At 37.5% G+C, this 15,747-nt stretch overlaps 1 protein-coding gene across 2 annotated transcripts in view; it reads right to left on the bottom strand.

Moving 5' to 3' along the window:
• Positions 1 to 15,189, bottom strand: part of ANGPT1 (angiopoietin 1) — a 252,366-nt gene extending 237,177 nt beyond the window's left edge. The window contains exon 1 of one of the 2 annotated variants that reach the window (XM_007446535.1): positions 14,548 to 15,189. In XM_007446535.1, coding sequence (XP_007446597.1) covers positions 14,548 to 14,844 — 297 coding nt within the window. In that variant the 5' untranslated portion in view covers positions 14,845 to 15,189. The remainder of the gene's footprint in view (positions 1 to 14,547) is intronic. The other variant, XM_007446536.1, reaches the window with a different exon arrangement.
• Between the last annotated feature and the right edge of the window lie 558 nt (positions 15,190 to 15,747).

Below are 15,747 nucleotides of genomic sequence, written 5' to 3'. Positions count from 1 at the left end.
ATACACAAAGCAATAGCAATTTCAAAGGCAGGAAATGTGGTTATGTTGTATGGATGAGATAAATCACACCATAGTCGTGTGTCAAGATAAAGTGCAATCTATATGACTAAATATGGGAGGTCACTTCCCAACTTCTATTAATAGGTATTTGCTATATTGTCAGCTTTTTTTTTTTTTAACATCTTTATTGGAGTATAATTGTTTTACAATGGTGTGTTAGTTTCTGCTTTACAACAAAGTGAATCCGCTATACATATACATATATCCCCATATCTCTTCCCTCTTGCGTCTCCTTCCCTCCCACCCTCCCTATCCCACCCCTCACCGAGCTCATCTCCCTGTGCTATGCAGCTGCTTCCCACTAGCTGTCGATTTTACATTTGGTAGTGTATATATGTCCATGCCACTCTCTCACTTTGTTCCAGCTTACCCTTCCCCCTCCCCGTGTCCTCAAGTCCATTCTCTAATAGGTCTGCGTCTTTATTCCCATCCTGCCCCTAGGTTTGAGAGATGTAAAGTATCAGACACAATAGACGAAAAGTGAAAAATATGGAGAGAATGAAGAAAGAAAATCTTAAAATTGAGAAAGCTGTAATCCTTAATACTTTCCTGTGAATTGGGAAAAGGTCCTTGTTAGTCATCATTAGCACTGTAATCCTTCAGACCACTTCACTGACCAAAAAAATGCCCCCAAATAGTTTGAGCACCACAGCATGCATTTATTCATGTATATATCCTACCAATATCTTTGGGGCACCTACAATGTTGACATGCCACCCACTGGTGATCCTTAGTGCTCCTTGGAGAATTCAGGTCAAGCAAGCGGATACAGAGTGAGTTTTGTTTTCTTATTGTTTTTTAATCTGTCCCACTATGCAAAGGTGGATGATGAAAAGGTATGCCTGAATTCTATTTTGTCCCCACCCCATTCTGTCGTCTCTCCTCTTCTGCACTCCATGAAGAACAATGGACAGAGGGAAGTTAGGGTAACTTGGAGCCTTTCTACCTCATGCAATTGATATTTATCCATCATGAAGGCAGCAACCCTCAAAGCCCAGGCATCTGAGTGGTCAGGCCTCTGAGATAAGGAAACAGAGATGAAGAGCCATCACAATTGCTTGCAAGTAGCAGTGTTTTGATCTTGAACCAAAATACCAGAAATGTTTTAATTAATTGGGACAATGATAAATAAAATAGGAAGTGAGATAAGAGGTCGTTGCCTGAGAAAACAAGGCTTTTCTTCTCATTTTTACAACTCTCTGAATGACCCACAAAAGAAAGTACATGCAAATAATACTGTAAGTTCCAGGATGTGCTTTTCCAAGAAGGATTGCCCACAGAAAAATCCAAGAGGGAGGTCATTAAATTGAACGGAAGATATTTAGAATAGGCAGCTTCACCCCATGTAAAGCAATTGTAAGCCTTTCTTTGTGTTTTAGAAGTTTTTAGATAAATAGTCAGATTCAATTAAGCTCTGTAACTTCGAGAGATGGTGCTTCTAAGGATATAGGCAGGAGGAACTGCAGAAGTGGGATTCCTTGGTCTGTTAACAGACCTGTGGGAGGGCAGAGAGAATTGGGCTATTGTGCTTCAATCAGCAGCATAACCTAAATGTCACAGTCAATTTAACCACGAAGCTTCAGAATTGGGATGAGGACAAATGACTGAAGCAGAACTTGAGAAAGGGGCAACTCATTTAGTGTGAAAGAATTAAGGGTTAGACGCAAACACCACCACAGAAAAACATTTAAAATAGACTTAAGGTTTGAAGATTGATAAGAGAAGATATCATAAAAGTTGCTGTAGCTAATTCCATAGTTGGTTAAGAGCATAGGTCATAGAGCCAGACTGCTTGGGATTGGGAACTAGTCCTGTCATTGAGTCACTGGACAATGCTGGGCAAGTTACTTCCCCTCTCTGTGCCTCAGCTTTCTCATTTGCTATGTGGGAAAATTATAATATTATCTACCGAAAATATTCAATGAATTAATACATGTAAAATTCTTCCAAAGGGCCTGATAGCTGGTAAAAGTTCTCAACATTTAACTATTACTATAACCCAGAACTGCCCCCAAGGAATAACTAATATTTACTTAACATTTACTATGCAACTGCACTTATGCAAAGTAATTTATGTGACTTATGCTTACTTTTTTTTTTTTTTTTTTTGCGGTACACGGGCCTCTTACTGTTGTGGCCTCTCCCGTTGCGGAGCATAGGCTCCGGACGCGCAGGCTCAGCGGCCATGGCTCACAGGCCCAGCCGCTCTGCGGCATATGGGATCTTCCCGGACCGGGGCACGAACCCGTGTCCCCTGCATCGGCAGGCGGACTCTCAACCACTGCACCACCAGGGAAGCCCACTTATGCTTACTCTTAATAATCATCCTATAATGTACGTACTATTATTACCTCATTTTACCAGTAATGAAAATGAGGCATGGAGAAGTTATGAAACTTGCCTAAGGTCACATAGCAAGGAAGTGGTACTGTCAAGATTCATCCAGGCAGTCTGGCTCGAGGTACAACATACTTCATCACTGTGTGGTACTGTCTTTAGACTTGACATAGGAAATAGAGGACACAAACAATGCATTTGCTTTCATGTCTGTCTATTTCAATGGGTTTAGGCTTCTCAACCACAGGGGCTATAGTGGATTTATCACCATCTCCCAGTACCTAGCAGACCACCTTGTACACAATGCATATTTGATTAGATAACTGGCTAACTGACTGCCTGTCCTTTGTTAATGGCAGGTGCTTAGCTGCATGACTCATGCCTGTAACCTAAAATCCCATGGCAGAACTCACTGCCATCTCTTATGAAGCAGTCTTCTTGACACTACTATAGTCCCGTGGGCCCTCACTGCACCCTCCAGCCACCAATAAAGGGACAGTCTCTGGTCTCCCTGTTCATTCGCCCACCCTCTTGTCCATCCTCTTTCTAACACTTCCACTCCAAGGCCAGTACAAGGAGCATCACATAGGACTTTAATGAGGACAATACCAGAGGAAAGAAGAGGAATGAGAAGGACCCAGGCCTGGAGTAAATTCCTCTGAGTCCTTCTGTCTGTCCAGCTGAGGACTGCCTCACCACCTCTCTTTTTTGGTTTTCAAGCCTCAGAAGTCTCCAAAGTGCAGAATGGGCAAACTGGTGTTTGAGAAAAAGCAGGCCACTGGGAAGCCAGAAAAAGAATTAGAACTTTCATTTCTAATATAATAAGCAAGTTAATAATAAATTCATATAAGGCCTGACTTTGGAGCCTTCACCCCATCAGTATATCAAATGGCTCTGTATTATTCATCTCCGAAAGAGAAAAAGCGCCACAGAGTTAATGGAATTGAAGGCATTGCCTTCATATGATTGTTCTCTTTCAGCGTATTGCCATATGTTGCAGCTTAGGTGTTTTGGGGAAAGTGGATTCAAGAATGATTTTTATCTATTCTTAACTGAATTAACTTTCACAGTCCAGACAGTGTCTTTAAAAATGCTAAATAGCCAGCATATATGAAAAAGAAAATGGCATTTCTGTTAAGTGTCACATACTAGAAATAAAAACAAAGATTAGCTGAGTAGATCTAACAAGAATCTTTGAAAATTTTGAAAATACCAAAATGCCTACTTAAAATTCATATTTCCTTTCACTATCCTTAACAATGAATTCTGTTCTTAGTGAAAATTGCAGCTTGAAATATTAAGTAATCAATGTAATTCATGTTCCTAAATTTAAAACAGAGAAGTATAAACTATCATGAAATTGGACAATTTAGAAAATAGATAAGTTATAACAATTTGCCACTAATTATCCAAGAATTGTCTATTATCTTAACATATTTGGGTCATGTTAAATATGGGTAGGCCTCAACACTTTTGAGTCTAGAACATCCTGCATTTATTATTTTTTTTGAACAACCTGCAGTTTTTTCTTAAACTGCTTTGTATATGGCAGATTTGGACATTCTTACATCAGCCTGCCAATAAATATTCAAATTTTCAACTGTTATGTTTCTTTCTGTCTGCCAGTAGATTGGTTTTGGCAACTTTACCGACCTAATATTTGATTATTTGAAAGTTTCACTGCAGCTATTTTGAACCTATATTTCTTTGTACACATAAGGTCCCTTGAAGGATGTCTCTGAGAAAAGGGCTGAGGAACAGGGTCGTGGTGGGGGCCTCACTCCAGTTCTCCTCTAGCCCCTTGATTTGCATTTAGATTACATTTTAAGCTTCTGCCTAATAACTTGTTTGGAAATTGGGTTCTACTGCTAAGAAATATTTGCAGTTCATCAGCTCATTTGTTAAAAATATTAAACTTTCACTCTATTATTGACATTTAAAAGTTATTAAATATTCAATTAATTCAATAAATTATTCATTAATACTATATTAAACCTACTGCTTATTATAGCTCTGTTCTTGATATTTAAAAACTGAGTAAAATTGGAAAATAAAGAAAAGACTGGTGATATTAGTAATAAAGATACAATTCTCGCCTCTTATGTCTGTGCACTTGAGGTAAGGTCTTCTGGGTACAGCAAATCAAATTTTTAGCTGCAGTAAATACCCACTGCATTTTAATCTAGTCAACTGTATAGTAATAGTGAAGACAAGAACAGTGTTAAAGTGTTTTATAAAATCTTGGAATTATCTTTAAAGGTTTAGAAATGAATTAAAATTTGGGATTTTAAAATATTTATTTTGGGACTTCTCTGGTGGTGCAGTGGTTAAGAATCTGCCTGCTTATGCAGGGGACACGGGTTCGAGCCCTGGTCCAGGAAGATCGCACATGCTGCGGAGCAACTAAGCCCGTGTGCCAGAACTACTGAGCCTGCACTCTAGAGCCCGTGAGCCACAACTACTGAGCCTTCATGCCACAACTACTGAAGCCCGCATGCCTAGAGCCTGTGCTCTGCAACGAGAAGCCACCGCAATGAGAAGCCTGCGCACTGCAACGCAGAATAGGCCCCCCTCACCACAACTAGAGAAAGCCCGCATGCAGCAACAAAGACCCAACGTGGCCATAAATAAGTAAATAAATAAATATATAACATATTTATTTGTTCTCTGGGAATGGAAACCCTCCAATAACCTTTTTCTTTTAATTGAAGTATAGCTGATTTACAATGTTGTACTAATTTCTGCTGTACACCAAAGTGACTCAGTTATACACATATATACATTCTTTTTTTTTATATTCTTTTCATTATGGTTTATCCTGGGAGACTGGATATAGTTCCCTGTGCTATACAGTAGGACCTTGTTGTTTATCCATTCTAACTGTAATCTACTAACCCCAAACTCCCAGTCCCTCCCTCTCCTTCCCCTCCCCCCATGGCAATCACAAGTCTGTTCTCTATGTCTGTGACTCTGTTTCTGTATTGTATATAGGTTCATTTGTGTCATATTTTAGATTCCACATATAAGTGATATCATATGGTATTTGTCTTTCTCTTTCTGACTTATTTCTCTTAGTATGATCATCTTCAGTTGCATCCATGTTGCTGCAAATGGCATTACTTCGTTCTTTTTTATGGCTGAGTAGTATTCCATTGTATATATGTACCACATCTTCTTTATCCATTCATCTGTCAATGGACATTTAGATTGTTTCCATGTCTTGGCTATTATGAATACTGCTGTTATGAACAGAGGAGTACATGTACCTTTTTGAATTATAGCTTTGTCCAGGTATATGCCCAGGAGTAGGATTGCTGGATCATATGGTAGTTCTATTTTTAGTTTTCTGAAGAACCTCTATACGGTTTTCCATAGTGACTGCACCAATTTACATTCCCACCAACAGTGTAGGAGGGAAACCCTCCAATAATCTTTAGGTCTAGTTTTATAACTCAACTTATTCAGCTTTCATAAACAAAATAGAGACTATCTGTAAAGTGTGCACCTTCCTAATAAGTTAAACTACACATAAAACGAAACTTTAAAATATACCACCTTCCAAAATTATCATCAGCCATTCCACAGAAATATATAGTAATTTTACCAATTTGATGCCAGTGAGTTTGATGGCTTCCATGTATATATTACTAACAATTCAAGATATTCTCACTTCATTTGCATTTTATTAATATTTCAGCTACCGATTTACTTTAGACACAGCTTGATGCTAATTTGCATGCACTTTCAATAGTTCAACACGAACTTCAATACATGCCAATGTAGACCTGTAGTAAGTAAGCTGTATAATCATATAGTATATATACTTTACTACATTTATTTTGCTCTATACTCTCCAGCACTTACTGACAAAAGAAAAAATCTGCATATGCCCAAATACATTATTGATGAAATTATTAGCTACCAGTAGGGTCGTATCTGGCTTTATATGTTTTTCGTCACTTTCTCGGTTAAATATTACCTTTTCATTTGTTTAAAGGAAGAAATCAGATCATTTGGATAGGCAACAAAGACTAAACAAGGCTGAAAACCTCTCACTTCCAATATTTCTATGTAAGAATTAGAGAAGAGTGTTTAGGTACAGAGCCTCCAAATATAAGAAAAGATGATCCACAGAGTGCTTCATTCTTTAGAAACCTCACTGATAAGGGAGGGGGCACATCTTCTGTACACTTTGCAAAGAGATTTAAACACTAAGAGGCCCTCCTTCCCTCAGACCATGGGGCTAGAACCAAAGGGAGTTTGGAACTTCCCAACTTCATAGCAAACGATACTGTTGTATTGGAACAAAAGGCAAGGCTGACTCAGAATATTATTAGGGTTGTGCGTGTAAGCAAATGACACAATATAGCTTGTGGTATTAAAAAAAGAATAGAAGAAGACAATGCCCAGGAAAAGGCTGTTTATGTTTCCACACAGAGACAAGGCATGCAGAATGAGAAAACAAAACCTCCTTAATTAGCAAATTATAGTATAGGGGCTGATAAACCTCTGTATTTTGTAGCTGAGCACCCCACTTGTTGCTTCTCCCTTCTCATCATCTACGTAAGTGGGAACACTTGTAATATTTATATCTAAAACAAATGACAGAAGGAGGAAAAGTTTCTAAATAGACTGAATGTAAAAGGCTGAGTCAGAGTCCCATTTCTATGAAAATAGAATGCCTCTGATATTTTGTCAACATTCTTGCTAATGCCACAACAAACAGGATGAAACAGGCACATAAAGCAGAAGACCCCCGGGCACCCAGACTCATCTAACCAGAGGCTGCTGATTTGTATTGTTATTCAGGTGCTTTTTCTTTTTTAACGTGTATCTGTTTTTGGACTATTTCTCTGTTCACATCAAGATGGGTGGGGGGAAAAAAAGACATGAAATTCCCCTGCCTGTACTCTAAAATGTCACCTCACAGCATGTCCCAATACCACACCAAGAAATGGCTTAGACAGGCTCTATGCCAACTGGCACGGACCTGAAGATTATTTGGCTTCTTGGAAGGTCATCTTTTTCCCACACAGCAAACCTCACAATTTACCTTGCAATGGTCTCAATGTTAATACTGTATTCATTTTGTGATATAGAACAGGGGTCAGCAAACTTTTTCTGTAAAGGGATGGATATCAAATTTTAAGCTCTGTGGGCCTTCTGGTGTCTGTTGCAACTACTCAAGTCTGCCTTTATAGGAAGAAAGCAGCCATAGACAATACATAAGCAAATGGGTATGGCTCTGTTCCAATAAAACTTTATTTACAAATGGATGCACAGTATATTAAGGAATGAGTGTGGTTGTATTCCAGTAAAACTTTATTTACAAACATAGGTAGCAGGCACAATTTAGCCCAAGGGCCATTGTTTGCTGACCCCTGTAACAGAATATGGAAACTCAGGACTAATTAAAATTTCTCCCATTACATAGTTAGTAGGGTAATGTATAGAACATAGTTAAGTCTCATTTTCATACATATATTTAATTTTAGTCAAAATATGCCCATGGAATTCATTCATTCCTCTAGTCATTAAAAAGAAAGTATTCTTTCCAACTACGTTCCAGGCATTGTGCAAGAAAAGTAGATCTGCTATCTGGGATCAAAACAATACATAAAATAATAAATAAGAACTAGTGAACAAGACAGCCACAGTCTTTATCTCATAGCATACAGGGTCTGGGAGAATATATTATGCAAATATTTACCGAAGTCTACTATGTGTCATGCACTCTTCTAGGGGTAAGGTGTACTGCATGGAACAAGATGGACAAGGACCTCTTCTTGTGTTTACATTCTTAGTAGAGGTAGACGGAATAAATTATATGACAAACAATAAACAATAAAAGGTCACAGTGGTAAATGCCATGAAGAAATAATACATATATTATGATAGAAAATCACGTAGCAGAGTGGGGGAAAGTGGTAGGTAATGGTGCTCAGTGAAGACTTTCTGAGAAGATTTCTGAGCAAACACCTGAATGAAGAGAAAAAGTCATTCATGCCAAGATCTGGGGCAAGAATTTTCCTAGTTAGGCAAACAGAATGTGAAGTCCCTGAGACAGCAAAGAGCTGGTCTGCTGGAGGTATAACAAGAAGACTAAAGTCATTTAAGTGTCTGGAATGAGGGAAAGGTGGTAAATGAGGAATCCAGATAGGAGTGTGGGGGCAGATCATATAGGACCTCATGGTAAAGAATCTGGATCCTTTTCTCATGTAACGGAAAAATGTAGGGGGATTTTAAGGAAAAGAATGGTACATTCTCATTCATTTTAAATTATTGAACCAATAATTACATATGAATGAGTGCTACTTAAAGAAAGCTCAATGTGAAAGCTCACAGTCAGGAGTAAGAACGGCTGCAATCACCCACAGAAAAGAACCTACTTGCCATGCTCCTAAAACCTGACATCCACCAATGGAGACAGTTTGCAGGAAGGCTTGCTCCTTCCTGCAGAGAAATCCAAAAGGCTGTTATAGCTCCAAATGCCAACTTCTGGGGCCCAGGAAGTCTTTGTGCCTTCTTGGATCTTTCAATTCTACAATATAATGAGCAAATAATAAAACCTAACTATTCATTGAAAAGTTAATACAGAGGCATTAACTAAAGAGCTCTACTTAGCTCGAAAATCAGGGGTTACTCTCGAAGTTGGAGAAATTTCTACAACTGAGTTTAAAAGATAATTATTCCTATTAACCTTTCTTGGCAATTGTCATGTTTTTCTATCTCTATGCATAAATCATATATGCATATTTTCTTCAAATTTAGTGACAAATTTTAAAAAACATACTGATCAATTGTCTGCTCATTTTACACATTCTAGAAATCCCCTCACATGTGCAAATAAAACAGAGAGTATCCTCTCTGACTTAGTTTTGCACAGTCAGCAGCTACGAAAACAATGCGCAGATGAGAAGTCAGTGCTAGTTACTTAGATTCACATATTCACATATTATTATTACAAATATATGTAAATATATGCCACTCCTGTATGCAGTAACTGTTTGCCTATGGGTCTGGATGTATAAAATTCTTTTTCAGCCCACAGGATGACCCTCAAGTAACTTAGAAGCAAACTTTAGCAACTGAAAGCAGTTGCAAGGTCCCTTAACTTGCTTATTTTATACATGGCACCACACACTTGAACATGTGATGTTTTTATTTTTATATTATGATGATAACAGAGATATTATTCAGACACTTAATAAACATCTTTGGGGATATAAAGATGGATAAAGAGACTTTTGCTACGCTCTAGGGACTTACAGTCTAAGTAGGCGAACAGCCCTCAAAACAAATAATGAAAATGACAACAGCCACACAACATGGAAATGCAGTGCTAACATGATACATGCAATGTGATAACACTGGAGAACTCAGCCTTTGAGGATAAGTGGAGTGTGGGTACATTTCATGGAGAAACCAGCAACAACATGACTCTTAACGAATAATTAAGAAGACAAATGAATTCATAGAAGTTTTTAAGATCCTAGACCATTGGCTAAATACAATTTGGATAATTAATACCACATATTCTAGACTCAATATCTTTTAAATTAATATTAGGACAAAAATAATTGCATGATGTAGTTGAAGGGGAGCAGAATTTGTCATGCCAAATTATGAATTTTTGGCATAAGGATTATTTCAGGCTGATACTTTTAAGAAACAGCAGACATAGGAAAAGCTCTAAAAACCAAGTAGAAATTAGCCTTCTATAAGAGAAATTTACATTTATAAGGGAGATCTCCATTTGTAAGGGTGTCTCACTCTCTGTACCTCGAAGAGGAAGATGACTAAACCTCTAGCAACTCTATCAAGGGAGAAGGCATGGACTTAAATTTCATAACAACCATACTCTTGTTTACTATGTTTTACCTGAAAACCTGGCTCTCCCTACCCAACATCTTCTTTTGTCTTTAGCTGGAGACAGTATTTAAGGTGGAAGCTTGGGTCATTTGGGGGAGTTACTCAATTTTCCTGGGCATCTCCCATGTATACAGGAGGTATACATGTTATTAAACTTCTGTTTGTTTTTCTCTTGTTAACATGTTTTTTAGTATAGAAAAGTCTCAGCCATGAACCTAGAAGGGTAGAGAGAAAATTATTTTTCCTCCTCCACATAGTCCTTGCTTAAAAGACTACTTAAAATCTATTTAGGGAAGGAAGGTATATATCCAAAATGTTAACAGTACATAATAAAATGCAGATTGCAACACACAGACAAGGTATCCATTTATTCAATCAACAAACATTTATTATCTATCTGCTATGGATGATATACTACTCTAAGCCCTGGGGAAATGAAACTGGACAAACACACATCACTGGCCTCATGGAAGTCACCTTCTATGAGTAGATATTAATATGAGTTAATATGTGTAATACAAGGGCTTTTAAAAAGATTATCATCATCATTAATATATGTCAGGTAACTGCATGCCAAATACTAATTCTCTGAAGAAAAGAATACAATATTCAAGTAGAGGATGCTGTTAGTCAAAAAATGCTGTCAATAGAAAAATTTAGCCAAGCACTTCATTAAAAGTATTTCATTTATTAAAATATTCTGGATCGTGATTCATAACTACATTTCTTACTAACAACCAATTTGTCAATTTTAGCTAGTGTGAAATGCTTATAGTAGATAGATTCTTGTTCTCTGTTACAAGGCATGTTTTTTTAGCTCAATGTATTTATACTTTCAACCAAAAAAAGAAAAGACACCATTTGGCAAAGGCAAAACAGACTTTCTAAGCATTCCCCCAAATTCTAGTATTTTAAATCTGAATATTTTAAATCCACGTATTTGTGAACTTTGGGTATATGAGAGAAAGAAAACAATAGTTCAAGAAGTACAGGGGCTTCCCTGGTGGTGCAGTAGTTGAGAGTCCGCCTGCCGATGCAGGGGACACGGGTTCGTGCCCTGGTCCGGGAAGATCCCACAAGCCGCGGAGCGGCTGGGCCCGTGAGCCATGGCCGCTGAGCCTGCGCGTCCGGAGCCTATGCTCCGCAGGGGGAGAGGCCACAACAGTGAGAGGCCCGCGTACCGCAAAAAAAAAAAAAAAAAAAAGAAGCACAGGATGTGGAGTAGACATTAAACAACAGACATTTCTGTGTAATAGAAAGGTAGAAAGGAATCACAAGAAAGTGGCGAAGACACAAAGGCCTTTGTGTTTACTGTCACTATCCCAAGATCTGGTCACTCTCTGGTAATGGGTATGGTTTGCTAATAATTCTGAAAAGAGCTATATGGTGGAAGAGAGTCAAACCTAGACATATAGCCCAGGTGTTTCACCCAATAAAAATGTGATTTTTTGAACAATTATGTATATTGCTTTTCCCTATCTGAAAAGTAAGGATAATGCTATAAACCTATCTCACATTGGTGTTAATCAACAAGTTATCATGGAAACCTGATCTCTGAGAATTAAATCCATCACATCAAGAGACCAGTGCCATAACAGTTCCAGTACTTACAGTGACCAACACATCCTATGCCCTGCTGACCACCTTGCTTATCATCTTATTCAGTTGCAAGACCAGAAAAGTTGAGGAATGAGACTGCAGAGTATAAGTTTCATAAAGTGACTTATAGTGACAGTCAGTGTTTTCTGAAGAATATTTAAAAGAACCCAGTTTACCAAACATCGAGGAAGGTTAATAGATTGATATAAATTATCATCGATCTGCTTCTAGCATTAATAATACACATTCAGCATCAAAAAAATTCCTGATAGTGATGATATGAGCTGCATAATAATCATATGCTTTGATTAATTATTTTGTTGAATAAATGGATGAATTATTTACAGTTACACTGATAGCCTCAGTTTCTGCAGTGCATTGCTTCTTATCCTAACAACTACTGGGAATCAAAATAGAAGTAGCACAAATTATAGTATTAAGCATATACCAAATGGTTACAATAACAAAGATTTACATTTGAATTATCAAAGTAAGTGCCTTACTTGAAATTTAGAACTTGAAGTATGGAAAACCTCTAATTAAGGGAAATTTATGAAAGCCTTTAGCAAGTTCTTTGCTGAATGCATTTATTTGGTTTCTTGATCCTCCAACCAATCACATTAACAATGACAGAAGACGTGCAAATTTAAACGGACAACAGTCAAGCCAAACTGCTCTGACTCATACCAACAGGGAAATTTTCAGCATATATTCGGCTTGATTCATGCTAGCAAGGGTCAATATAACCAAAGAACATTTTCATAATTATGCCTGGCTATAATCTGAAAACTACCTCATAATCATTGACCAAAAACAATGCAAACAAAAATCAAATTTATTTCAAACATTAACAATATGAAGCCTGGGCATGATTTAAACCCAGCAGAATCATGTTATTTACCCTGCTACTGCTTAATAACTGCACAGCAACAAAACAAATATGCATTACTATGTTTAAATCACCATTTTGATTGTATATTTTAAGCAAACAAAATATTACATTTATGGTAGAATAGCTTATTGAAGACAATTTAGAACTAAATTTCCCTCTCCACCTCCCTCAGTGAATCCGGACTAATTTATGATTAAATTCTCATTAAAAACTATATGGGCGGTATATTGAGAAGAATAATAAGCTATTCAACCAAATTCACTTGTACACGACGGAAAGGAAAAAAAAAAAATCCTATTATAAACTGCTGCTGTAGTTAGTGCCTGAAATTTAAGCTATATTATCAAAAGACTGCAGAATTCTCCTTGCTTTCTATTATTTTGCCTATCTATGTATTTTTTCACCTGTAATCTACAATAGAAAGATTAACTAAAATTCCAGGTGTGGAAACTCTAAAACTACTAAGTTTTAGTTAATTTGTCAAATAAAATAACAGTGATCTTAGTTCAGTCCCTAGTGGACAAAAAGTAAAATAACTATTACTCGGCATGATTCAGCAGGAGGTGATCTAAGTGAGCGTGACCACACAGGAACAAAACAGAGCATCTGTCCTTTCCCTATCTTTTATCTTCTTAAAGGGTTTGTTCTGTTAACAGACTAACTTAAAGAAGACTAGACTCCTTGCGTTCCTACCCATACACACCAACTGAATTTTTAGCAAAGATCCCTGGGGGAGAAGCTTTCCACAAATGGGACACTGACATTGCCACCCTTCCAGTGATATATTTGAATACACTTGTTATCTGCTGCTTACCTGTTACACAATTAAACAGAGAGTAAAGAGGGAATGAACTGCAGAAAGTATGTTATTTCTTTATAGGCATATTTTCAACACAAACTTTTAAATGATTTATACAGAAATAACTAAATAAAATGTTTAATTTGATTTTTACAAATTGGGATTTAAATGCATACTCAACAGTAACATTTATCTGGATACTTAGACTCCCATATTGCACTGTGTATAACTACAATGTCCTGAGGAAAGAGGTACTTCAGGAACATACCAAAGCCTACATGTTGTGTTCAGCCCAAATCTGCAGGTGCATATCTTCGGGAACAGCCACCACTGGCTCAATTTCTCCTTTCATAGTGGGTAAACAACCTCTTCCTAATGAGTTCACATTAAAAAAAATCTTCCTGATTTTTTCTCAAGGACAGAAGAAATATATGACAGAAATCAGTCCTTTACTATACTACTACTTGCTGAAATTGTTACCTTTTATACTTATTCAAGTTCTCCAATCAAATATATTTTGGATTTACTCTCATTTCATATTAACTTTACTAGACGTTGAAAAATAAGTATCTGGTGACGATTTTCTGTCCTAGCTGAAGAAAATTTCTTGGTGTAAAATCGATTTGATCCTAAACTAGTATTGTCATTATTACTTTATTTTTTCACTAACTTACCCAATTTTTTAAGTTGGATTTTGATAGAAAACTTAAGCTAAATTTTAAATAAGGGAAAACCAGAAATGTCATAAAATGTGCCAGTATTAGGCACACAAAACGGGGTGCCACCATACCTTCAGAGGCTTGCACAAGCCTAAAACACGTTTGCTCACCCGTGAAGTCACAGGGAGAGAGCCGTCTTACATTTGCAAACACTGCCCCCCTGGAGCAAAAGGTAAACACACACATGCTCCCCTAAGGAACTCTAAGCTAGCTGCAGTGCAAGAACAGAAAAGGCTCCGTGCATTTAGAAACTGAAAGCAAACACTTACTTTTTGCAGCCACTGAGTATAATTTTCCATCACATGCTCCAGATGTTGAAGTTTCTGGGAAGAGAAATCCTGTTCCACGTGTGGAGCATCTCTCTGCAGAGCGTTTGTGTTGTACTGGTCTGTCGTACTCTCACGACAGTTCCCGTCGTGTTCTGGAAGAATGAAAGTGTAGGCACACTGCCCATGCTGAATCCGATTATATCTTCTCCCACCGTTTTCTGGACTTCGGCGCTGGTTGCTGCACCCTATGTGAGTCAGAATAGCAGCGAGGAAAGCAAAGGAAAGGAAAACTGTCATTGTACTGCCAGCACTCTCTTTCCGTGTCTCTCGCAAAACTTGCTCCTTTCTTCTGACCTTTAAACTAGTTCTTTATTTCAGGTAAAACTGCTTGTTTGTTTGACTTTTTCCCCTCTCAAAGAAAGCTTTTGTAGAAGAATCACAGAAAACTAGCCATCTGTTAGCTTTGTTCTAAAATGTTATTTTTTTAATTTCACTGTAAAGATAGTTTCCTTAGTTAAAACTTGAGATATTTATTGCATAGTAGCTGAGATTTATGGTTTCCTCTCAGTGTAACCGTTCAGCGTGTAGCCTGCCTGAGTCAGCTGCGTGTACATATTCTAGACCCTTTCCTCTACCCTATCTGCTGCAGATCTGCTATTTTCTCCCAGACCTCAGTGAGTTTTATTAAGGTTGCACATCCAAGCCAAGCTGGAAGCAGGCAGCCTTTCACAAGATGACTTGACAAGAATGCATGAGTGTGCCCCTATGCTAAGAATTGCTGATGGCTTGGAGCGGCTGGATCGTCTTACAAATTGGCTAGATGCGCATGACCTCGATCATGTATGGCCCTCCCGCCCCTTCCGCAGACAACTGTCTTGAGCCTTTAGGATATTCACCACAAATCAATAAAGCAGTCCACCTTAATACACTTTTGGTGTGCATGCTGACCTACTAAAATCTAGTAAACTAACAGTATGTTTTTAAAGTTCTACTTAATTGGGGAACCTGAAGAAGAAAACTGACATAGTGTCTAGTAAAATTACTTTTTATAGTGAATGATAAATTTGTATAATTATTAATTTTTTAAAAAATTTATTCTTTACTCTGGGGAAAAAGATACTAAAACCATTTTTAGAGATGGTATTCTTTCATTGTATTCACTTAGACTTTTAGGAAATTATCAGGAAGGGTCAAATTCGC

Source organism: Lipotes vexillifer, unplaced genomic scaffold (assembly GCF_000442215.2).
Source record: "Lipotes vexillifer unplaced genomic scaffold, Lipotes_vexillifer_v1.1 scaffold327, whole genome shotgun sequence".
Classification (NCBI taxonomy): domain Eukaryota; kingdom Metazoa; phylum Chordata; class Mammalia; order Artiodactyla; family Lipotidae; genus Lipotes; species Lipotes vexillifer.
Note: the sequence above shows the minus strand (reverse complement) of the source record. Positions and strands in the feature narration are given on the sequence as shown.